This window comes from Odocoileus virginianus, chromosome 4, assembly GCF_023699985.2.
Source record: "Odocoileus virginianus isolate 20LAN1187 ecotype Illinois chromosome 4, Ovbor_1.2, whole genome shotgun sequence".
Lineage (NCBI taxonomy): Eukaryota > Metazoa > Chordata > Mammalia > Artiodactyla > Cervidae > Odocoileus > Odocoileus virginianus.
Window position 1 is genome coordinate 71,306,990 of NC_069677.1, and position 27,337 is coordinate 71,334,326.

The following is a 27,337-nucleotide window of genomic DNA, read 5'->3' on the forward strand; positions in this document are numbered from 1 at the left end:
GGTTTTCAATGGACTTTGCCCAGATCCATCAGAGGAATCATTACCTATGGTAGCTAATACCCTTATGAAATTTATTTCTTGAATAAGACTTGAAAGTTGAAATTACTTTTTGGTCCATTAGGTGCAGAATGGATGTTGTGTCAGTAGGCATTTAAAGAACACTAATCTCATTGTACAATCTCCATCAGAGCTCTTGAGTGACCAGGTGCATTGTCAATCAGAGTCATATTTTGAATCTCTCTTTTTTTTCCCCCTGAGCAGTAGGTCTCAACAGCTGGTTTAAAATATTCAGAAAACCATGTTGTAAACAGATTTGCTGTTATTCAGGCTCTGTTGTTCTACTTGCAAAGTGTAGGCATAAAGAGATTTAGCATAATTCTTAAGATCTTTGGAATGGTAAATAAGCACTGTTTTCACCTTACACTACCTGCACTGTATTAACGCCTAAAAAGACGCCTGTCCTTTGAAGCTTTGAAGCCAGGCACTGACTTCCTCTCTCTAGATATGAAGGTCCTAGATGGCATCTTCTTTCAACAGAAGGCTATTTTGTTTATATTGAAAATCCGATGTAGCCACTTCCATGATCTTAGCTAGATCTTCTAGATAACTTGCTGCTTCACCTTGCACTTTCATATTATAGCGATGGCTTCTTTCCTTAAACCTCATGAACCAATTTTTGCTAGTTTCAAACTTTTCTCCTGTAACTTCCTCACTTCTTTCAGCCTTCCAGAGTTGAAGACAACCTTGCTCTGGATTAGAATCTGGCTTAAGGGAATGTTGTGGCTGGTGTGGTCTTCTATCCAGGCTACTAAAATTTTCTACATATCAGCAAACAAAGTGTTTCACTTTCTTCTTCTTCTTTTTTGGCTGCATCACACAACCTGTGGGATTTAGTTTCCTGGCCAGGGATTGAACCTGGGCCCTCGGCAGTGACAGCGTGGAGTCCTAACCACTGGATCAGCAGGAATTCCCTGCTCCACTTTCTTATTCATGTGTTCACTGGAATAGCACTTTTAATTTTCTTCAAGAACTTTTCATTCACATTCATTCCCAACTTGGTTAACTGGCACAAAAGGCCTAGCTTTCAGCCTATCCTAGCTTTCAACATGCCTTCCCCTCTAAGTTTCTAGCTTTTGATTTGAAGTCAGAGATGTGTCACTCTCCCTTTCACTTGAACACTTAAGAGACCATTGTAGTATTAATGGTATGTATTAACTGGCCTGATTTAAATATTGTTGTGTCTCAGGGAATAGGGAGACCCGAGGAGAGGTAGAGAGACGGGGAAGACTTGGTTGATGAAGCACTCAGAATACCAACAACAGTTATCAATTAAGTTTGCTGTCACCTAGGTGTGGTTCACGGCACCCCAAAACAATTATAATAGTAATATCAAAGATCACTGACCACAGATCATCATAACAAATACAATGTTATATATCAATAAATCAATAAAATTTTGACATATTGTAAGAATTACCAAAATGTGACAACGACAAAAAATGCACAAATGCTGTTGAAAAAATGGCACTGACAAGACTTGCCCAATGCAGGGTTGCTACAAACATTTAATTTGTTTAAAAAAAAAAAAAAGCTCTATTTGCAAAGTACAATAAAGCGAAGTGAGTTAAAATGAGGCACACCTACCTGTACTTAAAGGACAGATATAGTACTAAAATGATTTTTTATCAGTAAGTATGATTTAGTATTTCCTCTTGATGCCTGGTTGGCATGCGAACTTTTGAGAACTAGAACACTGTTTGCTAAATATGGAAAGGTCTATGAATATTGACATGTAGAATGAACCTTTTCTTAAGATATATACTACTAGTCATAGATACACTAAATTATAGAAACAAAGCATTTATTTAAGATTTGTACTTTGCTACATATAAAAGGATAAAGGCTTATTTAGAAAATCCACAGTGTCTGAGAAGACATTTAATAATAGAATAGCGACAATCTTATGAGAGAAGAATGAATCAGTGCTTCTTGGTGCTTGGTTAAGAATATGCAATCAGCAGATAATAGGTTCTAAGCTTACTACTGGTCAAAATGAAGTAAAAAGGGTAGTATCATGTGACATACACTTTTTGTTTTCTGGCAAAAGAAAGCACACAAAATTCATCTGCAGAGAAATTATGTTTTTCTAGAACTAAATTCCAAAAAGTTTTATGAATCCTTGAAAGCACTGGCAAGTCAGAGACATCATTTTCATCCTTAGCTGTTTATAAATAGTGTAAATTGAGAATTTATAAAAGTGTATATAATTTCCTTTCAAATAAACTTTACATAGATGTGGTTCTTATTGAATTCATCAGGAGAAAACCAGCATCACTATAAAGACTCCTCCATTCATCAAAACCAAGGTTCTAATTTCTTACTTACCTCCAAACCTCTTCTCCTAAACCTGGTTTCTAGGTAAAAAATTAGTATCTTCAATTCTTGGCCTTTTCAAGAGGATTTGATTAGATACATAATTTAAAAATGGGAATTCCCCATAATGAGTACAATTCCCCACAGTTTAACTCTTGTCTCCTTCAAATAGCTAAGTCAACATCCACAGAAACACTCACCCTGGTCATTGTATCGAGATAGATCGGCCTGGCTGATGTAGAGGTCATGATCACTATCTAGTTCCCAGAATTTACAATAAATAACATAGAAGTGTTCATAGGAGAAGTAATCTGTGATTTGGTTTATATCTTCCTCTTCTTCCAAAAGGGCTAGAGTCTGAAATGGTATGAATAAAAGGATTATTTTATTTTAAAAATATGAAGACCCAGCTTTGGCCATTATTCAGATTCTAGTACATTTTTATTCTAAACTGAATTAAAAATTTTGGTTTTGGTACCAAACCAGGAAATTTACTAGGCAACCTCATCCTATCTTTTAATCAATTGACCAATCTGCAAGCATTTATGAACTCTGTACTATTTTTAGCAAAGAATTAGGGGTTATGGAGGATTCAAAAACAGGGAAAGGGAAGAACTTTCATCAAGAGAACTGCAGGCAGAGGTCCCCCAACTAGGAAGCATAGAACAATCAGACAATAGACTTTCAATTACATGACTGTAAACTGACACTGCTTTTAACTTTTCAAATTTACAAAAAGTGGTCTTCTATCCATTCTGTTATGAAGAGTGGGCATCCACATGCAGGGTTTGGCTTTGTAATGGCATCAGTTTACCAGAAAGGTGATTCATGTACACCTCTGTGATAGTTGGGGCAGCCTGGTAAAAAAGGCATGGGGGTAGAGCTGCAGGGCCCTGAACTGGAAATATTATCTGGGTCTCTCTTGACTCTCTGTGTGCCCCTAGGATAAACACCAAAACCCATCATTTTTGAGTCCAGAATTCTTATTATCAGTCAAATTATCATAATTCTTATTACCAGTCAAATTATCTTAAGGGCCAGAGATAATATGAAGACCTTTTTAGAAAGATTCAGGAAAAAAAAAAAGATAAACCATAAGGAAACTCAGGAAATAGAAAAAACAAAGTGAGATGACAGAAATAAGATCAGATACATCAATGGTTGGGACTTCCTTCATAGCTCAGTCGGTAAAGAATCTGCCTGCAATGAAGGAGACCTAGGTTCAATTTCTGGGTTGAGAGGATCCCCTGGAGAAGGAAATGGCAACCCACTCCAGTATTCTTGCCTGTAGATTCCCATGGACAGAGGAGCCTGGCAGGCTATAGTTCATGGGGTTGCAAGAGTCAGACATGACTTAGCAACTAAACCACTGCCATAGCAACAATCACAATAAAGGTAAAGAGGTAAATCTCCCTATTGAAAGATTTTCAGATTGAGAATAAAACTCAGATCCAAAAAGCAGATCTAGGTATACGTTGTCCATAAGAGATAAGTCTGACAGAGGATGAGATGGTTGGATGGTATCACCAACTCGATGGACATGAGTTTGAGCAGTCTCTGGGAGTTGGTGATGGACAGGGAAGCCTAGCGTGCAGGAGTCCATGGGGTTGCAGAGTCAGACATGAATGAATGGTTGAACTGAACTTAAAATTTTAAAGTAAGGTTAAAATATATACTAGCTAAATCTTAAAAAGAAAGCACATCAATATTAGAAAATAAAATGGAATCCAAGGTGAAAAGCATTATAAGAAAGATAACTATTAATATTTCATAATGCAAATGTATTATTTTGATAAGATTCAATTTCTAAAATGTGAATACTGGAAATCCAAAATACTATGGCAAATTGAAAACAAGATAAATTATGAAATTATGGTAAAAGAGACTCAATGAAGATTTTGCAGCCAGTAAAAATTATGAAGTCTACATAGAAACAAAGGAAAATCATGACATGCTAAGTGCAACATACAGGATATACGATTGTACACACTAAGAACTACATTAAATTCTAAAATCCAAATATGCATGTGAATACGACTAGAAGTACACATAAAAATATTAGTTTTATTAGGGTGCTAAAATATGCTTTCTCTTCTGTTTTTCACACTTGCTTGTAATGTTTTTATAAAATGATCTTTGATGTATAAAGCAGAGTATGTACAATAAAATGAATCTTGAGAAGCAGGGGGCTCTCATTTTCATCTACTGGATTGTGATAAAATGAAAAAATTAATAACTTCTGCTGTTGGTGAGCATGTAAATTTAAGTATGCATTAGTGCAGGTGTTTAGGAGAGTAACTTGGCAGGATCTATGAAACTGAAAATGCACACACCATCTGATCCAGGATTTTCCTTTCAGTAGTCTATTTTAGAGATATTCGTACTCATATGGAAACAAGAGGAAAGTGTAAGGGTGTTTGCTGCATTACTCTAATAGGGAGAATATGAAAACGACTTGAGCATCTTCAGTATGTATGTAATTACAGCATAGCCATGCCACAGATTATGCAGTAGTTAAGAGAATGAGATAGAGTTACATTGATCGAAATGAAAAAACATCAAGACATACTGTTAAGTGAAAAAAAGTTAACAGAATGTAAGGGTGGTATCACATATTAAAAAAATTCATAAAAAGCAGCCATACAGAACAAAACTAAATAAATACTCCATACATACATACTCCATACACATGCATAAAAAGGAATAAAACCACAGATAATATGGGTTCCCTCTGGTAAAAGGAGTGAAATGGCAGGATAAAGAGATAAATAATGACTTCCGGTTATTATTTTATACATGTTTATATTATTTGAATATTTTATGTGCATACATTCAGGTACTAAGAGGCAAACTAAGGAGAGGGTTAGGGAAGAAAATAGAGGGAAGCAGAAAGCAGAACACGAGCTCTATTTCCAGTTCAGTCACTGAGCAGCTGTATGGTCTTATCCAAGTCATTCAACCGTATTTGGGCCTCAAATTTTATTGTAAGTAAGAAAAATCTGGATTATAATAATGATCTAGAAATACAAACTTAACATGCATCAGGAATGTTAGGATTATCATTCTTCAGATGTAAGACCTTTATTCAATGGAATTCTTGCCATCTCAACCCATCCCATCTAACATCCGGAGAGCCCAGGCAAAAACCAGATGTTCAGTAAATATTAATAATGACTGTAATGATGACTTTTCATTTATTAGAATAAGAAATGTTTGCATATCTATTACAGACTGCTAATTTCGCCAATTTTGTCTGTCCCAGATAAAGATGGGAAAAAAATAAAAGTGTAAACAAAGTTGTATTATTCACCCAAGTTTCATTTAGTATGATTTATTTAAAACAAAACATTTCATTTCCTTTCATTTCCTTTCAAGTGTGACCAATTCTACTTTCTTTAAGTTAGTAGAAATGCTTGAACAATCAAGCATGAAGACTGCCTCAGTAAAAGGCACTCACTAGTGGTCAATACTTTCTCATTTGGTAAAATAAATAAAATAATTGAATTAAATACATTCTTTCTTAAAAGGACTTTTCAGTATTTTTCTCCAGCAGGAGCTGGATAAAGAGTCATTGCTCAAAGGAAAAAGTTGAAACTCCTCCATTTGCTTTGCCAGGCTTTTCCCAACCTGGCCCTGTCTCACCCCTCATCCCTCATCACTGGTCACTGATCACTCTGTCCTTGGAGCCTGTGGCCACTTTAGACTGTCCTGCAGTTTCTGAACATGACACTTTCATGCTTCTGGGCCTTTGCTTATGCTGCTTCCTCTATCTGGAATCCCCTTTTCTTTTAATTTTTTTATCTTGTAAACACTTGATATCTTCAAGGTCAAGATCACATGCCAGTCCTACTGTGAAGCCTTCATTGCATATTTATGACACATTTCTGTGTAATTTTTCAAGTCAGGTGTGGCTGTCTGTACACCTTTCTCTTGTTCCACAGTGCATGCCCTGATGCGAAAATCTCTTGTTACTCATCTTTGTTCCCCCAACACATCCCAGGTATCTGATAACTGCTTAATGACTGAAAATAGTGACTTTGCACATAATAGGGCTTTGCACATAATGAGCACTCAAATATCTGTTAAATGAAGTAAGATTATCATTTAAATTGCTCCTTAAACATGAATTTCAATGAGAGGCATACTTGCAAAAAGTTGCTTTTTCTTATCTCTGTTGCAGTAATTTTTCCGCTCCAAGATCTGTTGACTGTGTAGAATATTCTCTGAATAACCTGGTTCCAGAAGGAAAACAAAACCAAATAAAAACATTAAAGATATCTATTACGTTATCAAAGGCCATCTTATGAATATTCTTTGAACCAAGCCAAGTTTTGTGATTATATCAAGTGTCATTTCTAGTAAAATGTTTAAAAAACTACATCCATATACTTTACATCTGTCCTTATAATTCTAAGAATAAAAAGATTCTTTGCTCACAAGTCTGCATTTCCTAGGTGCCTACATGTCACTTTTTTTTTAACCTCTCATAGAGTGATGCCTGATTCACGTAGTGCCTATTAGGCGAAGTGTTTTTGGAAAGTACAAAAGGTGAGAAGTATACACTGGGTTGGCTTAACAATTACTAGGTCAGAAGAATGGCTGCCAACGTGGTATGATTCAAGAGGGCATTATTCCAGTTAGTATAGCCTTATCCATTGGTCAGAGAAGGCAATGGCATCCTACTCCAGTACTCTTGCCTGGAAAATCCCATGGACAGAGGAGCCTGGTGGGCTGCAGTCCATGAGGTTGCTAAGAGTTGGACACGACTGAGCGACTTCACTTTCATTTTTCACTTTCATGCACTGGAGAAGGAAATGGCAACCCACTCCAGTGTTCTTGCCTGGAGAATCCCAGGGACACGGGAGCCTGGTGGGCTGCCGTCTATGGGGTCGCACAGAGTCAGATACGACTGAAGTCACTTAGCAGTAGCAGTATCCATTGGTGTTTTGAAGACTTACAGACTCTGGAAATTCAGATACATTTGGGATAATTTATATCCCAAGTCCTTACTTGGGCATGAACAATTTTGTTACTAACTGGGTTTTAGTAAGTTTAACTAAGGTGAAATTCTGGAGAAGACCAGGACAAGACGAAAGAGCAGGAGGAAGGGTGGCAAGTGTGTCTGAAATTGAGGATGTATGTGCTGTGGTAGAGGGAGGACTGGAGAAGAAGACAGGCTGCAGTCCTCGAGGTAGGAGGCCATGGTGCATTCTTTCCATTTTACCTGGCTTATTCCCACCCATTTAATTTGCCCTTGACCTGGCTGTTTTTTTTTTTTTTTCCCCCCATTTTTCCTTTTCTCCAAAAAGAAGCAAGGATGAGAAAAGCAATTAAACAAGTTTTTTTTTTTTTTTTGTACATTGGCTTTGATTTTGATTATCTAATGATTTGGAAATTCTGTATCCTTGGTGGGTTTTTTTTGTTAATCATAGAATAGATTAGATCCCTTTAAAAAGACTATTTTAGGGCATGAAGAACAAAAAGGGGAAGACATTTGGACATTTATCCTAAATTAAACCACTATTCTGTTTCTGGACCCTTTGCCAAACAGAGTGATTCCCAAGAATAAGAGGAGAAAACTAGCCTCATGATGAAGGTCCAGACTTCTGCCACCCAACAGTTCTCACCCCACCTTTGCTATCAGTGCTAATGTATCCTGATCCCTCAGAATCCAGCTCAATCACCAGCTCCATAGGAAGCCCCTGAATAGGGAGTTGGGCTGAGCTGTCTTCTGTGTTCCTGACATCAGCTATGTCTCCTTCAGTCATCCTGTGGTTATATTCTAGACACAGGTACACCTGTCACCACTTCCAAACTCTAAGGAACCTGGTCTTTTTTCACGTGCATCCCAGTGCCTGATATATTACTCTGCCTATATCATCAGGTGGTCAATAACTACATGATAATTTAAGAAAAACTGAGGTATAATTAACATACATTAGTTTTTGGCATACTAATGATTTAATGTTTGTATATATTGTGAAGGGCTTCCCCGATGGCTCAGCAGGTAAAGAATCCACCTGCAATGCAGGAGACACAGGTTCGATTCCTGGGTCAAGAAAATCCCCTGGAGGAGGGCATGGCAATCCACTCCAGTATTCTTGCTGGGAAAATCCCATAGACAGAGGAGCTTGGTGGGTTAAGGTCCATGGGGTCACAAAGAGCTGGACATGGCTGAAGTGACTGAACATATATATTGTGAAATGATCACCAAAATGTCTCCTTAACATCCATCACTATAGTTACAGTGAAATTGTGAAATTTTAAGATTTACTCTTAGTAATTTTCAAACATGCAGCATAGTATTATGATCTATAGTTACCATGCTGTACGTTACATCCCCATAACTAATTTATTTTACAACTGGAAGTTTATGCCTTCTGATTTTCTTCACCCATTTCCCCCTCTCCCCATCTCCCACCTCTGGCAATCCTCAATCTGTTCTCTGAGTTTATGAAGTTTTCTTTTTTAATTTTTATTCGTTGGAGGCTCATTACTTTACAATATTGTAGTGGTTTTTGCCATACATTGATATGAATCAGCCATGGATTTACATGTGTTCCCCATCCTGATCCCCCCTCCCACTTCCCTCCCCGTCTGATCCCTCTGGGTCTTCCCAGTGCACCAGCCCTGAGCATTGTCTCATGTATCCAACCTGGGCTGGTGATCTGTTTCACCCTTGATAGTATACTTGTTTCTATCCAACCTGGGCTGGTGATCTGTTTCACCCTTGATAGTATACTTGTTTCAATGCTGTTCTCTCAGATCATCCCACCTTCTCCCACAGAGTCCCAAAGTCTGTTCTGTACATCTGTGTCTCTTTTTCTGTTTTTGCATATAGGGTTATCGTTACCATCTTTTTTTCTTAAAGATTTATATCATACAGTATTTATCTTTCTCTGACTGATTTCACTTGGACCCTCAAGGTCCATCTATGGTATTGCAAATGGCAAGATTTCACTCTTTCCTAATGAATGAATAATATTTCATTGTATATATATTCTGAAAGTGAAAGTCACACAGTCGTCTCTGATTCTTTGCGGCCCCATTGACTATGCAGTCCATGGAATTCTCCAAGCCAGAATACTGGAGTGGGTAGCCTTTCCCTTCTCCAGGGGATCTTCCCAACCCAGGGATTGAACCCAAGTCTGCTGCATTGCAGGTAGATTCTTTACCAACTGCGTTATCAGGGAAGCCCACATCTTCTTTATTCATTCATCTGTTGATGAACATTTAGCTTGTTTCCATATATTGGCCATTGTAAATAAGGCCATAGTAAACACAGGGGTGCATGTATCTTTTCACATTAGTGTTTCTGTTTTCTTTGGATGAATACCCAGAAGCAGAATTACTGAATTAGCTCTATTTGAATTTGTTTGAGGAACTTCCATTAGTGGTACCAATTTACATTCCCACTAACAATGCACATGGTTTTCCTTTTCTCCACATCTTTGTTATTTTTTGTCTTTTTGATGAAGCCATTCTAACAAGTGTGAGGTGATATCTCACTTTAGTTTTGATTTGAATTTCCCTGATGATTAGTAGTGTTGAACATCTTTTCATGTACCTGTTGGCCATCTGTATGTCTTCTTTGGAAAATTGCTTGATAAATAAATGAGGTTGGAAAGCTGTGTAACAGATTTCTGAGTTATATTTGTGATAGAGACATATGCATTGGATTCATAGCTAATTGAATAAACTTCAGAGTTTTGAACAGCAGATGGATGTAACCTAGGGAAGTAATTAATATTTTACATAAATCAGTATTGTTGTCTGATTTATTGATAGGCTACATATAACATATATAGAAAGTAAAAAACAGAAAACTGTATACAAAATTATCGTGAAAGATACTACTGGACTAGAGTGTAGATGTGATCATGATCTGAAAGTCTATCAGGCGGAAGAAGTTGATTTGCTTTGTATTGCATTACAGTGTAGAACTAGAACTGGAATTACAAGAATTACTAGATAGAAATGCTTCAATGTAAATACGAGTTTCCTAAAATTAGCCCTGTTAAGCAATGGGTTGTATGAAGTAGCGAAGTTTCTTCTCACCAAGTTATTTATGCAGAAATTCACAGGATTCCTATGTTAGGTGGGAGCAGGGACTAGCTGATGTCTATAACTTCTCTACTGGCTCCACTCAGACTCTGAATGAGGTGCTTCAGGGCAGAGAATAGAGGATTTTAGGCCAGAAATTATATATATATGAAAATAAAAATTAAGAATATCTTTTATCATAGTTCTATGTTCCTTTTCTCAAGTTAATTACAACACATATTATTACACCAAACTTTTTTTTTTGTACATTCTTAGATTTTGCCCTTATTTCTTGATTTTGAATATAAAATTTTCTTAAAGTCTAAGTTTCCTATCTACCTAAATTTTATATATATATGTATATACTCCTTAAATATTTTATATTACTTATGAAGGTACTATGTTATACTTAAAAATATAAAACTTGAGTCTGTATTTTTGCTTATTTTATTTTTTCATTTTTTTGTTTTGACAGAATTTTTAAAATTTGTAAACATTTTGAATATCAAGTAATTTCCTATTTTTAGCATCTGATAAGCTACTTGTCTCATACTGTAAAAAACTACATGTATTCCATTTTTCCATAGCCTAAATCTCCTTATTCAGTGGCCCCACTATATCAGCACATTTACTGGTTTCCACAATACTGATTCAGCATTTTAACTTATCGAGGTAGGGGCACCATCTAGTGGTAAGAGCATGTAGCTGCTGGTTCTACACTGCAGTTTTTTCCCCCCTAATTTTTGGTTTACCAGTTTTAGGTTTTTAAAATAGAAATTAAGAAGAATATAAAAATATCAAAAAATGTAAAAATTAATAGCAGTAAGAATAACTACATATTAACAATGAGAGAAATGAAATTGGATAATTTTTCACCAGGTGATCTCTAGTCAACTTGATAGACAATTTGAATTATAAATCAGTTTTTCTTTATATCTACTCAATTGGAAATTTCTAATTCATAATTTTAGATCACCAGGAATGGAAGGGGACTTCCCTGGTGGCTCAGATGGTAAAGAATCTGCCTGCAATGCAGGAGACCTGGGTTCAACCCCTGGGTTGAGAAGATCCCCTGGAGAAGTGAATGGCTACCCACTCCAGTATTCTTGCCTGGTGAATTCCATGGACAGAAGAGCCTGGTGGGCTACAGTCCATTAGTTTGCAAAGAGTTGGTTACAAGACTGAGTGATTGATACTTTTCACACTTTTAGGAATGGAAGTACGTGTTTGGTGGCTCTGTCAAGAGAGTTTTAGACGGGATCAGACACAGACACAGAAATTACAGAGATTGCTCTTTGTAGGTGATCTGGATGCAGATGAACAACTCAGTGCCAGAAGCCTGACCCTTCTACTAGGTGCCACTGAAATATCTTTACTGCCAGCACCAATATTACAAAAAAGTCTTTTCAATCTTACCGCTTATTTTAAAACCTACCTCTTTCCTTAAAAGTCAGCATATGTCAATAAGGATAAGCAGAGTCTTATTTACTGGTAATTTCTTTGCATGGTATGTAAATATGCAAACTCAAGGGTCACAATTTGCAGCTATTTCCAATTTTCATTTTCATTCAATATCAAAAGGCTTATTAGTCAATGTCAACTCTTCTCTGGAAAGAAGGGTGACTTTGGGTATTTGCTATATGCATAGTTGGTGTTCTGTCTTTCCAATCTAAAACAGCTGACAAAATAATTATGATTAACTAAACAAATATAAAGTCTTTTCCTGTAGCACAGGTTTTCACTGAGAAATGGAAAATAAAAGTTGCCCAGTTTTCTTCATCATTTATGTGCCACACATAAGCTAGTACTTGAGTCATACACTGTGTCAGCAGTTTCTGCCAACTGTAAAGTGAAATAACTGTGTAACTCTAGTATGCAAACAAAATATATTAATTGTCCTATGCTGTATGCCATTGAAATTATATAATATTCAGTACGGTCATATGATAAATTAATTTTGCTTTTTTGAGACATTTGTCATTAATTCTGAGGCTGATCTTTGTAAGTCTCTTGGAAATACTGTTGTCTGTCTTTGCCATGAGCAGGGCAGAGTATGACACTTTTCTAAATTTGCTTACTATTATGCCTTTAGCAAGAAAATTAATTTCATACTAGAAAGCTTATTTTGTATTTTTTATAGAAAGATTCACTGTACTTTGATATAGCACAAAATTTTCAATGACTTCATGTCATTATCTGACCAAATTTCATAATAGAAAAGACACTGTGGAGAACAGACCATCAGTCCAATAAAATTCTATTCAGTGCGATGCTTTGTTAGCATCTCTGTGTTTTCAGTGATAGTATGAGATTATCACAAACAAGCAGTTACACTTATCTCAGTATATACAAATTCACATTTTGTATTCTCAGTTGGACCTAATTTACTACTTATGTTATGATGTTGTTTCGAGCTGCCCCATTATCACTATTTAATCACAAGTAGTTTATACTTTTAGGACAACTTCTGAGTAACAGGCTCATCTTTATTTTTTTTGGCAGGGGGCTCATTTTTAAAACAGTTTTATTGTTTATAATGTTGTGTTAGTTTCTCCTGTACAGCAAAGTGAACAAGTTATACTGGATTAATTTTTGTGAACTGGGGATAAAGTAGCATAATGCTAGCAAGGTATAAATTAAAAAAAATAAACAATAATATGAAAATACCATGGAGATATGTCAGCAGAAAATTAACTGGATTCCGGTAACTGACCTATGTAGTTCTTTTAGGTCAATGATTAACATACTAGTATTTCTCAGAAAATGTGAATTACATGCAAACAAAATTGTATCATGGCTTTTCACTTTCAAATCATAAAACTACCAGGGGTCACTAGATGACCCCAGTTTATCATAGGTCTGGGGATCATACTTTAGTAAATACCAAACTAGAAAGAGTACAAAGGAAAATTTATGTTTTCATAATCCTGTTCTTTAACATCTTCTCTAAGAACAAATTGAAATGATTCCTATAGAGGGCATTTTCTGAATTGGCAGAAGGTTGGAAGAGATTATCAAGATCTCTTCAATCTCTTGAGATTCTAATATATTATTGAGTGACCAAAAAGTTTGTCCAGGTTTTTCTGTTACATCTTACAGAAAAGCCTGAACAAACTTTTTGGCCAACTCAATTTTAATATGCCCTGAGTTTACAGAACAGTCAACAATCAGAATCCAGTAATTCTCATTGGGACTGAAATCACGGTTACATGTAGAATTCTTAATTCTACACATGAATAACTTCACTTACTCATTCAATAAATACCTACTGTATATCTATTATGTGCCAGGCCCTATTTCAGGTATTAGAGATATAGCAAGATCTAAATGTAGACAAAGTCCCTCCTCTCATGGAGTTTATGTTATAGAGAAAGACATGGACAATAAACAAAAAATTTAAATATCAGATGTTATATGCACCAAGAAGGAAAATAAAGCAAAACAAGAGTAGAGGGAGGGGACAGAGAGGGAAGACAGGGGAAGAAGGCAGAGGGTGATCAGGGAAGGTCTCATTAAGAAGGGAATGTCTGAGCACACGTCTGGATGAAGTGAGGGAGTGGGTCACGCAGCAATCTGTAGGAAGAGCATTCCAGGCAGAGGAGAGAGTAAGAACAAAGCACCTGAGGCAGAAGTAGGTTTGGCTTGTTCCTGGAACAGAGAGAACAACTGTTGCTTAAGTAACAGAGAGTAGGCATTGTAAGGGTGTGAGTGGGTGGGTGGGGGCTTAGGGAGAATAATGGCAAGAACTTTGGCTTTTATTCTGAATGAGACGGGGAAACATTGGAAGGTTTGAGCAAAGGAGTGACATGATCTGACTTACGTTTTCAAAGAATAACTCTGCTTTGTGGAGACGAGACTGTAGGGCAATGAAGGTAGGGAGACCAATTAGAAGGAGTCCACGTGAGAAACAAGGATGACCAGCTGGGCCAGGGTGACTGTGGTAGTTTAGTATCAGGTTGTGGTTAACAGGCAAAAATAACTTCTAAGATAGTCTTAGATGGCAGTGACATTTTATGGTTCAAATGAAGCCTTATAAAGTTTTATGTCATAAGAGAATCAATGTAAAAAGGAAATAATGAAGTTCCTACAGGAGAAAAAAGAATGGTAGTATTCTGTAACTCAACAGAACCCAACAATCCATAGCCAACAAAAAGTGCCCCAAGAAGGAGAGGGTCTTCCTCAGAAGAGACTGCCCTATTTACTGGGAGATCTGAACCAGAGGTGGGGATCATATCAGCCGGGTATGGCTGTGAATGCGAGGTATGCCCTGAGGTTCATCTGTGGAATTCTTGCAAAGATAATCTGGAAGCTAGGACAGAGAACGCCTGGTGTGGCTGCAGTGAGCTGCAGGCCTGGGAGCTCTCACCCATAATGCATGCCCTGCCTGTGACTGATCAAATGAGGCTGTGCATGAGAAACGGAATGAGAACACCTTGCAAAACAGGAGACTGTGATTATGTTATTTTAAATTCTTACATGATTTATTTTCTGATTATATATACTCTTATTTCTCATTATCATCTCGTTCTAATTTTGAGGTACTCTAGATATATCTTTTTTTTGGGAAAAGGCTGTTGAAAAATTCTTGTATTATTTGCAAATACTAAAGATCAACTGGGTATCAATATTAATAAAGACCAGACAGAATGAGTATATCACTTAGATTTTGTATACAAGAGACTTCTTAAGCACTAGGCACATATAAGAAATGAACTAGATATAAATAATTCAATTTTATTTCCTCCTATTTTAAATAATCATTATGGTCCATTCTACATAAAGATCTAAAAGCCTAGATACTAGGTAGTGGCAAAAAGAAAACTTAAAGAGTTTTATTAAGACAAAAAAGGACACAGCCTACCGTGGTGATGTACCGGGAGTGGAATTCTGGAGCATCTTTCAGGAACGTGAGGCCAGGATGTGTATCTACCACATCCTGAAAAAGAACAAAATCATAACGAAATTAACAAACATACCAAAAAACCCCCTAAGAGACATACTGAATTTTTTTTTAACTCTTGTACAATACTTGCCAGTTGAGCAAACTTGCTGTTTCACAATACTGAACAATGCATTTAAAATTTAACTAGTATTTTATTAAACTCAAATATTTCACAACCACACTTTTGTGTGACTTGGATATGTGCAGTATACTTCAAGAAAGTTAAAATGTTAATCTGGCTATATCTGGTGATTTGTAAATCAAGTGTCTTACAGGTACATGCTGTAATTCTAACACACGTCAGCGAAATTCATCCCATAGATCTTGTTAGGGATTGCCAAGTGAAATTTACACAGAAAGGAGGATAGACAGAAGCCAACTAGAATGATTCTTTCTTAACCTACAGACATGGGAAATTACTGGAAAAATTACTGGTAGCCAAATAAATTTATGTTAAGGTATGTGAGTCAGCAAATGTTCATCAAAATCACTGTGTTGATAAATCTGTTTTCCAATTTAGGATTTTATTTATTTTAAATCTGATATCCTGTTCTCACAGAAGACTATTTGAATATTAAAACCTTGAAGTAGTTTTTTTTTTCTTTGTTGTTCAGTTGCTCAGTCACATCCGACTCTTTGCAACCCCATGGACTGTAGCACGCCAGCCTTCCCTGTCCATCACCAACTCCTGGAGCTTGCTCAAACTCATGTCCATTGAGTCAGTGATGCCATCCAACCATCTCAACCTCTGTTGTCCCCTTCTCCTCCTGCCTTCAATTCTTCCCAGCATCAGGGTCTTTTCTAATGAGTCAGTTCTTCGCATCAGGTGGCCAAAGTATTGGAGCTTTAGCTTTGGCATCAGTCCTTCCAATAATATTCAGGATTGACTTCTTCTAGGATTGACTGGTTTGATCTCCTTGCAGTCTAAGGGACTCTCGAGAGTCTTCTCCAACACCACAGTTCAAAAGTATCAATTCTTCAGTGCTCAGCCTTCTTTATGGTCCAAGTCTCACATCGATACATGACCACTGGAAAAACCATAGCTTCGACTATACAGACCTTTGTTGACAAAGTAAAGCCTCTGCTTTTTAATATGCTGTTTAGGTTTGTCATAGCTTTTCTTCCAAGGAGCAAGCGTCTTTGAATTTCACGGCTGCAGTCACCATCTGCAGTGATTTTGGAGGCCAAGAAAATAAAGTCTGTCACTGTTTCCCATTGTTTCTCCATCTATTTGCTATGAAGTGATGGAATCAGACGCCATTTGTTTTCTGAATGTTGAGTTGTAAGCCAGCTTTTTCACTCTCCTTTCACCTTCATTGGGAGGCTCTTTAGTTCCTCTTCGCTTTCTGCCATAAGAGTAGTGTCATCTGTGTATCTGAGATCATTGTTATTTCACCTGGCAATCTTTTTTTTTTTCACCTGGCAATCTTTTTTTTTTTCCACCTGCCGATCTTTTTTTTTTTCACCTGGCAATCTTGACTACAGCTTGTGCTTCATCCAGTCTGGCATTTTGCATCATGTGCTCTGCATTAAGGTAAATAAGCAGGGTGACAATATACAGCCTTGACATACTCCTTTCCCCCTTCTAAATCAGTCTGCTTTTCCATGTCCGGTTCTGTTGCTTCTTGACCTGCATACAGGCTTCTCAGGAGGCAGGTAAGGTGGTCTGGTATTCCCATCTCTTTAAGAATTTTCCACTATTTGTTGTCCACACAGTCAAAGGTTTTAGTGTAGTCAATGTAGCAGAAGTAGATGTTTTTCTGAAATTCTCTAGCTTTTTCTATGACCCAACGGATGTTGGCAGTTTGATCTCTGGTTCCTCTGCCTTTTCTAAATCCAGCTTGTTTTAAATCCTGGAAGTTCTCATTTCACATACTACTGAAGCCTAGTTTGGAAGATTTTGAACATTATTACCTTGCTAGCATGTGAAATGAGTTTTTTTTTTTCTAATTAGGTTTTTAAAACATTTCAATGAGTCTAGAGAATCTAATGGAGATAATTACTGTTAATTTAATAACCAGAGACAACAGTAATGCTACCACAGAAATAATCTATTAACTGGCTAGTCATGAATGGACAGACATCAGTTACATCTCTTTTCTTTGTTTCCTCAGAGCAGTTAGCTATTCATACTTACCAGTACAGTCTAAAACCAATGAACCTTATTTAAATTTTTATTTGGAAATAATTTTAGTCTTAAAGAAAGGTACAAAAATATTACAGAGATTCCCTATGTTCTCCCAGCTTCTCATAGTGGTAACAACTGACCTGCCTCTTGAGAAACCTGTATGCAGGTCAGGAAGCAACAGTTAGAACTGGACATGGAACAACAGACTGGTTCCAAGTAGGAAAACAAGTACGTCAAGGCTGTATGTTGTCACCCTGCTTATTTAACTTACATGCAGAGTACATCATGAGAAATGCTGGGCTGGAAGAAGCAAAAGCTGGAATCAAGGTTGCTGGGAGAAATATCAATAACCTCAGATATGCAGATGACACCACCCTTATGGCAGAAAGTGAAGAAGAACTGAAGAGCCTCTTGATGAATGTGAAAAAGGAGAGTGAAAAAGTTGGCTTAAAGCTCGACATTCCAAAAACTAAGATCATGGCATCTGGTCCCATCATTTCATGGCAAATAGATGGGGAAACAGTGGAAACAATGGCTGACTTTATTTTTCTGGGCTCCAAAATCACTGCAGATGGTGACTGCAGCCATGAAATTAAAAGACGCTTACTCCTTGGAAGGAAAGTTATGACCAACCTAGACAGCATATTAAAAAGCAGAGACATTACTTTGCCAACAAAGGTCTGTCTAGTCAAGGCTATGGTTTTTCCACTGGTCATGTATGGATGTGAGACTTGGACTATAAAGAAAGCTGAGCACAGAAGAATTGATTGTTTTGAACTGTGGTGCTGGAGAAGACTCTTGAGAGTCCTTCGGACTGCAAGGAGATCCAACCAGTCCATCCTAAAGGAGATTAGTCCTGGGTGTTCATTGGAAGGACTGATGTTGAAGCTGAAACCCCAATACTTTGGCCACCTGATGCAAAGAGATGACTCATTTGAAAAGGCCCTGATGCTGGGAAAGATTGAGGGCAGGAGAAGAAGGGGACGACAGAGGATGACATGGTTGGATGGCATCACTGACTTGATGGACATGGGTTTGGGTGGACTCTGGCAGTTGTTGATGGACAGGGAGGCCTGGCATGCTGCGGTTCATGGGGTCACAAAGAGTGGACATGACTGAGCGACTGAACTGAACTGAACAAACTATAGTACAATTATCAAAACTAAGAAATGAACATTGATGTAATACTGGGTTGGTGCAAAAGTAATTGTGGTTTCACTCTGTTGAACTTTGTTGTTTGATACCGGAATACATTTTCAAATAAAAGTGGTTATATGTCATTTTAATGCACATTTCTTGCTTTATGATTAATGACTTATTACTTGTTTATTTTATATTTATTTTAGACTCCAGAAATGATGTTAGACAAGCAAATTTCAGTGATTTTTTTATTCAAGTTCAAAATGGGTTGTAAAGCAGCAGAGACAACTACCAATGTCAACAACACATTTGGCCCAGGAACTGCTAACGAACATACAGTGCAGTGGCAGTTCAAGAAGTTTTGCAAAGGAGATGAGCCTTGAAGATGAAGAGCATTGTAGTCAGCCACCAGAAATTGATAATGACCAACTGAGAGCAATCATTGAAGCTGATCCTCTTAGAATTACATGGGAAGTTGCTGAAGAACTGAACATCGATCTTTCTACGGTCATTTGGCATTTGAAGCAATTTGGAAGGGTGAAAAAGTTTGATAAATGGCTGCCTCATGAGCTGCTGTTTTGAAGTGTTGTCTTCTCCTATTCCATACAACAACAATGAAACATTTCTTGATCAAATTGTGATGTGTGATGAAAGGTGGACTTTATACAACAACTGGTGATAACCAGCTCAGTGGTTGGACCAAGAAGAAGCTCCAAAGCACTTCCCAAAACCAAACTTGCACCAAAGAAAAAAAAAAAGGCATGGTCACCGTCTGGTGGTCTGCTGCCCATATGATCCATTATAGCCTTCTGAACCCCAGCAAACCACTACATCTGAGAAGTATGTTCAGCAAATCGATGAGATGCACCAAAAACTGCAATGCCTGCAGCTAGTATTGGTCAACAAAAAGGGCCCAATTCTTCTCCATGACAATGCTTGATCACACGTTGAAGAACCAACGCTTCAAAAGTTTAATGAATTGGGCTATAAAGTTTTGCCTCATTTGCCCTATTCACCTGGCCTCTTGCCAACTACCTACCACTTCTTCAAGCATCTTGACAACCTTTTGCAGGGAAAATGTTTCCACAACCAGCTGGAGGCAGAAAATACTTTCCAAGAGTTCACTGAATCCTGAAGCACAGATTTTTTTTTTTTTTTCCTGAAGCATAGATTTTTATGCTACAGGAATAAACAAACATTTTTTGATGGCAAAAATGTGTTGATTGTAATGGTTCCTATTTTGATTGATAAAGATGTGTTTGAGCCTGGTTATAATGATTTAAAATTTATAGTCCAAAACCGTAGTTACTTTTGTACCAACCTAATGCTAAACTACAGATCTTATTCAAAATTTACCAGCTTTCCCCCAATGTCTTTTTTTTTCCTGTTTCAGGATCCTAACTGCATTTAGTTCTTGTGTCTCACTGCTATCCCAATCCATGGCAGTTCTTCAGTCTTTCCTTATGTTTCATGATTCTGACACTAATGAGTTCTGGTCAGTTACTCTGCAGAATGTCTCTGTGGCATGTCTGGTATTTTCTTATGATTAAAGTTACACACTTTTAGTGAGTTTACCAAAGAAGAGATGTGTCCTTTTCAGTCATATAAGGAGTATGTGGCATTGATAGGTCTTACAACTTGTATTAATTTTTTAATACACTTGGTTAAAGTGGTATCTGTTGGGTCTGCCACCATAAATTTATTACGTTCCTTTAATAGTTGATAAATATCATGGAGGAGATACTTAGAGACTCTGTCAATATCCTGTAGCTCTGCAAATTTTTGCCCACAAATATTAGCAGCCATTGATAGAAATTGACTGTGGCATTTTTATAGTGCTGTTTACCAAATTTATATAGTGGTGTTTACTTTGCTTTTCCCCTCATCCCCTCCACATTTGTTAACTGAAATTTTTCTATAAGGAAGAGCTGTCCTTTCCCTTGTATTTATTTATAATGTTCAATTTATGTCAGTATAGACTCAGGGGTTTTATTCCATTCTATGGGTTATAGTCCAATACTATCATTGTGTTGGATTGTATCAGTTTATCAGTAGCATCATAAAATACTAATATTCTGCTGCTCAAGCTGAGCTAGCTTTGGCCTCTGGGAGCTGTTAGGTTGGCTCCTCTGTCCTCTTGACATACCCCATCCTTTTGTGAGCGCTTCCATATTTTCTGGTATCACAAAATAGTGCAGGCTCATTTTATGTTTTCTATGCTCCTACCTGAGAATCAACCTTTTCTCCAAGTAGCCCTGATTCCTTTTACTAGAGAATGGTATTTGGAACCAAATCTGGGGGCTAGGAGTGCTCGTTACTACTAGGGTATCATTGCTACCGAATCCTCTTAGTAGACACAACTAGGAATACATGTATGTATATCCGTTCATACATACACATATACTTGTATTTTTCTATATCTATATGTATTAAAAACTATGTAATCATACAGATAACTAATTTTAATTCAATACTGCAAGGTTCCCCCTTTCCTTTGTAACTTTTAACAGAATTGCCGACCCTTACCTCATTGAGAAAGTAATTTACTAACTAGACTACAGTATTTGTGTACAGTATCTTTGATCTTTAGTTTTAGATTATCCAGTGAAAGTATTATTTTCCAAGGTTATTTAGCTCTTTCCTTATCTTCCTTTATCTTCTTTAATGTAGTTGTGTTACCCATTTGTAATACATTTCATTTGTTATTGTTTATATTCTATTTTGGGCTTCTTTTCTTCTCTTTTTTTTTTTTGGACTTCTTTTCTACAGGTTTAGTTGATTTTAGTTCATTGTTTATTTCTTGGAGGGAGAGTATGCAAAACATTACTATGGTTCTAAGAGTCCAATCTAATGTAGAACTAACATCTTAATAATACCAAATCTTCCTATCCATAAAGAACATAATCTCTCCATTTATATAAATCTTAATTTCTCTCAGCAATGTTTCACTCTTTTCATTACACAGGTCTTGTACACCTACTGTCAGATTTACCTCTAAGTATTTAATATTTTGGTGAAGAATTATAAATGGTATTTAAAAGATTTTATTTTCAATTATTTGTTGCTAGTATATAGAAAGCTGAGTTTCATATATTGATCATGTATCTGTAACCTTGATAAACTCACTTATTAAATACAGCTTTAGCAGCATCCTGTAAATTTTGATATGCTGTATTTTCATTCATTTCAAAATACTTCCTAATTTTCCTTTTGATTTCTTCTTCCCTGACCCATAGGTTATTTAAAAGTTGTTATTTATCAAACATTTAGGAATTTTTCACAGATCTGTTATTATTTCTAATTTAATTCCATTATGGTCAGAGAACATATTTAGTGAACTGAATATTTAACATTTGTTGAGATTTATTCTATAGTCAGAATATAGTCTATCTTGGGAAATAGTCTGTGTATGTGTTAAAGGTATGTATATTCTATATGACAAGGGTATGCTTGAACCCATACCTTCTTACTCAGATTTCTAATGCCCTTCTTGCTCTTCAGTATAAAGTAGAAAAGATAACATGTAGGGAAAGACAATAAAATGTATTAAGATTTCACAGGAAAAAATTAAAAGAAGGTATATTCTGCTGTGGTTCAGTGAAGTGTAATATAAATGTCAATTAGGTCAGGTTGGTTGATAGTCTTGTTTAAGTATTCTATATATCCTTATTGATTTTATCTCTACTTGTTTTATTCATTATTAAGAGCAGCACATGGAAATCTACAACTATAATTGTGGATTTATCCTTGCAGTTCTATTGGATTTTGCTCCACGCATTCTGAAGTTCTGCTATTAGGTGTATAAACATTTAGAATTGTTATATCCTCTTGAAAAACTGACCCCTTTACCATTCCCCAGCAATAATAGTTTCTCTAAAAATTACTTCGACATTAATATAATGACCCAGCCTTTTCTTTTCTTTTTGTGGTAAAGAAAACATAAGATTCATTCTCCCAACAATTTCCAAGTGTAGAGTACAATACTGTCAATCACTTGCACAATCACTTACAGTACAATATTGTCAATCACTTTCACAATACTGTCAATCACTTGGGCTTCTATTGTTTTCAGCTTGAAACAATTACATCCAGATATTCTGTGGTGCAAATACTGTAGTTAACAGACTACAATACTGTCAATCACTTGCTCAATCTGGGATATCCCCAGATTCTCCCCACTTCCCATCCAACTCAACCCTGCATGACTGAAATTCTACACTCATCACACAATGAACTCTTACTTCATCCTCCCTCCAGCCCCTGGCAACCACTATTCTTCTGTTTGTATGCATTTGACCACTTTAGATTCCTCGTAAGTGGAGTCATGCAGCATACATCTTTTTGTGACTGGCTGATTTCCCTTAGCATAACATTCTCAAGATTAATCTATTGCTTCATGTGACAGAATTCCCCTTTTTTAAAAAGGTAAACAATATTCTTTTGTATATATATACTACATATTCTTAATCCATTCATCCATTGATGGATATTTACATCACTTCTACCTCTTGGCTAGAGTGAATAATGCTGCTATCAACACTGATGTACAAATCTCTTTGAGATTCTGTTTTCAATTCTTTTGGATGTATACCCAGGAGTAGTACTGATGATCATATGGAATTTCTGTTTTATTTTCCATAGTGGCTATACCATTTGACATTCTTACCAGTATTCCAGTTTCTCCACATCCTTCAGTTCAGTTCAGTTCAGTCGCTCAGTTGTGTCCGACTCTTTGCGACCCCATGAATCACAGCACGCCAGGCCTCCCTGTCCATCACCAACTACCGGAGTTTACTCAAACTCAGGTCCATCGAGTTGGTGATGCTATCCAGCCATCTCATCCTCTGTCGTCCCCTTCTCCTCCTGCCCCCAATCCCTCCCAGCATCAGGGTCTTTTCCAGTGAGTCAACTCTTCGCGTGAGCTGGCCAAATTATTGGAGTTTCAGCTTCAGCGTCAGTCCTTCCTAATGAATACCCAGGACTGACGTCCCTTGAGATGGACTGGTTGGATCTCCTTGCAGTCCAAAGGACTCTCAAGAGTCTTCTCCAACACCACAGTTCAAAAGCATCAATTCTTCGGCACTCAGCTTTCTTCACAGTCCAACTCTCACATCCATCCATGACCACTGGAAAAACGACAGCCTTGACTAGATGGACCTTTGTTGGCAAAGTAATGTCTGCTTTTTAATGTGCTATCTAGGTTGGTCATAACTTTCCTTCCAAGGAAGGAAAGCGTCTTTTAATTTCATGGCTGTAATCCTTACAAACACTTTAAAAAAAAAAAAAAAACAGCCATCTTAATGGGTGTGAGGTGGTATCTCACTGTGGTTTTAATTTGTGTTCCCCTGCTTATTTAATGATGTTGAACATCTTTTCATATGCTTATTTGACATTTTATCTTCTTTGGAGAAATGTTTATCCAAGTCCTTTGCGCATTTCAAATTCAGGCTACTTGTTTACTTGTTTGTTGTTACTGAGTCACAGGAGTTCTTTGTATAATCTGGACAGTAGCCTATCCAGATATGTTTGCAAACACATATCAGATGTTTGCAAATATGTCTTCCATTCTGTAGGCTGCCTTTCACTGTGCTGTTTCTTTGCTGTGACAGTTTAAAATCTGATATAATCCCATTTTGTCTTTTCCTTTTTTTTTTCCTGTGCTTTTGGTGTCATATCCATAAAAACCATTGTCAAAACTAGTATCATAAAGTTTCTCCCTACGTTTTCTTCTAAGAGGTATATAGTTTGAGGTCTTATGTTTAGGTCTTTAATCCATTTTAATTTTTGTACATGCTATGAGATATGGTCTAACTTCTTTCCTTTGCATATGAATATTCAGTTTTCCTAACACCATTTGTTGGAGATTATCTTTTCCCCACTGTTACTCTTGACAACAACACTGAAGATCATTTGACCATATAAGCAAGAATTTATTTCTGGGTTCTCTATTCTGTTCCATTGGTCTACATGTCTGTGTTTATGCCAGTACCATCCTGTTTTGACTGCTGTGTCTTTGTAATATGTTTTGAAGTCATAAAGTGTGAGACTTCCAGCTTTATTCTCCTTTTACAGGATTGTTTTGGCTATTCCAAGTCCTTTGAACTTCCATATGAATTTTAGAACTGTTTTTTCCACTTCTGTAAAAATACCACTAGTATTTTAAAACAACTTTATTGAGGTATAATTAATATACAAAAATTGTACATATATACAATTATCTGAGTCTGGATAAATGCATATACCTTAGGAAACCGCCACTGCAATCAAGGTAGCAGATATAGCCATCATCTCCAGCACTTTGCTTGTGCATCTCCAGCACTTTCCTTGTGCTCCTCCTTTTTTTGTTTGTTTTTTGATAATACTTAACGTGAAATCTACCTTCTAACAAAAATTTAAGTGCACAATACAGTATTGTTAATGATAGGAGGCACTATGTTGTACAACAGATCTCTAGAACTTGTCTTGCATAACTGAAACTTTATACTCATTGAACAACATTTCCATGATTCCACTTATATAGGGTATCTAAAATAGTCAAACTCATAGAAACAGAAAACAGAAATGGTACTGGCCAGGGAATGGCAGAATGGAACCACTGGGATTTTGATAGAGGTTACACTGATCTATAGATTGCTCTGGACAGTATGGGCATTTAAAAACAGTAAGTCTTTCAATCTATGAACATGGAAAGCCTCCCATTTATTTACACGAGTTTTCTTTTAACAGGCAAAAAATTAAACAGAAGTTTAATAATGTGTATACATGGGAGAGACCCAGGAAAACTGAGTAACTAGGCAAAATGGCCAAAGCTCTTACTTTAAATACCATCTTCAGCTAGAGACATTAGTGGATGTTGGAGGTGGTGGTTTGGGACTCCAAGGGGAGGAAAGCAATTCACATGAAGATGGAAAAGCTATGTTTGATAAACAAAGGTTTGCTGGGCAAACAACAGGACAGGGGGACACAGAGTGGACTGTGGTCTCTAGGCCCTGCTCAGTTTCGCTCACCATACTTTGCCCATATTCTTTGCAGAGATTTCTGCTGACTGTTCTGATCACTCTGCTCCAGGAAGAGGTCCTCTATCTAAATTTTTTTAGGCAGCTAGGGGAGATGGTCAAAGTTTTTTCTGAGTCTTTTGGGCTTCAATTGCTTTCAGCTTGAAATAATTACATCCAGATATTTTGGGGGGGGGGGGGCAAATTTTGCTCCCTTTCATGGACTTCAGTGAAGAAGTCAAAATATGAATGGGTTACCTCACAAAAACAATTCCCAGACTTTGGAAGTGGGTGTCAAGGCACATGAACTCTGGGACCTGCAGGAGAGCTGAGGGCTACTGCAGTGAGGGAACTCCTGGGGACCGCATCCTTACTCCCCAGCAGATAAAGCCTGGGACATTGCTTATTAACAATGTAGGAAATTAGTATTTTGATGAAACTTGCTTTACGGGTCTCTCTGGCCCCCTGTCTTCATGGCCCTTTCTGACTGAGTTCAGAGCCCTTGAAGTGCCTTCAAAATCCTCTACTCCCTACCCACTGGGAAATCTCTACTGGGATCTGCTTTCTTCTTGGAGATCCATGAGGAGAGAGGTCTGGGTATATAGGTGAGATCCTCCAAACAGTGTGTACATGGAAAAGACGTGTCAAAGGGCTCAGCTCTGGGAGTTCCAGCATTCAGAAATCAGAAGAATGTGGAGGGACTTTTCTGCTTTTGCCAAATTATTTCTTTCTTGAGTTCTTAACCATGACATTTCTGGCTAAAGGGTGGGAACAATATGGCTATAAATGAATGTATGAGTCAATTTCTGGGCAACTTCACCATCATTGGATATTAACATTCAACTTTTGGGGGCTTCCTTTTAGAATGTGTTCATTGTTATCTTCAGACTACTTTCATTTACATTTCCTTGATTTCTAGTGAGGATAACATTTTCCTGTCTGGGGCTTCCCTGGTGGCTAGTGGTAAAGAGTCCGCCTGCAATACAGGAGACAACTACAATGCAGGAGACACAAGTTCAATTCCTGGGTCGGGAAGACCCCCTGGAGAAGGAAATGGCAACCCATTCCATCATTCTTGCCTGGGAAATCCCATCAACAGAGGAGCCTGGCAGGCCACAGATCATGGGGTTGCAAAAGAGTCAGATAAGACTAAGCAACTAAACAACAACTATTTGTTTATTAACTATATTTCCCTTATGGGGATGATCCTGTCTTTTATCTCTTTATCTTTTAGAATATAGACATTTATTTTACAAATTTGTATCAGCTATTTTTTTCATTTAATTTTTTGTTGAAGTATAGTTGATCTACAGTGTTATGTTAGTTTCAGAATTTTTGCAGATTATATTCCATTATAGATTATTACCAGAAAATGGCCATCATTCCCTGTGCTATACAGTATATCCTTGTTACTTATTTTATATATATATATATATATAATATGCACTTTTTCATATTCTTTTACATTGTAGGTTATTACAAGATATTGAATACAGTTCCCTGTACTATACAGTAGGTCCCAGTTGTGTATCTATTTTATATATAGTATGTGTATTTATTAACCCAAAGCTCCTAATTTATCCTACCCTCTGCCTTGGTTCCCCTTCAGTAACCATATATTTGTTTTCTATGTCTGTGAGTCTGTTTTGTAAATAAGTTCATTTGTATCATTTTTTAACATACTACATACAAGTGACAGCATATGATATCTATCTT

At 37.0% G+C, this 27,337-nt stretch overlaps 1 protein-coding gene across 3 annotated transcripts in view; it reads right to left on the bottom strand.

Moving 5' to 3' along the window:
* The window catches only part of PPP2R3A (protein phosphatase 2 regulatory subunit B''alpha), a 218,635-nt gene that overhangs the window by 79,439 nt on the left and 111,859 nt on the right, over window positions 1–27,337 (bottom strand). For all 3 annotated transcript variants that reach the window (XM_020889172.2, XM_020889171.2, XM_020889173.2), the window contains 3 exons: window positions 15,278–15,352; window positions 6,519–6,605; window positions 2,574–2,730 (listed from right to left, as the gene is read on the bottom strand). In XM_020889172.2, the coding sequence (XP_020744831.2) occupies window positions 2,574–2,730; window positions 6,519–6,605; window positions 15,278–15,352 (319 nt within the window). The remainder of the gene's footprint in view (window positions 1–2,573; window positions 2,731–6,518; window positions 6,606–15,277; window positions 15,353–27,337) is intronic.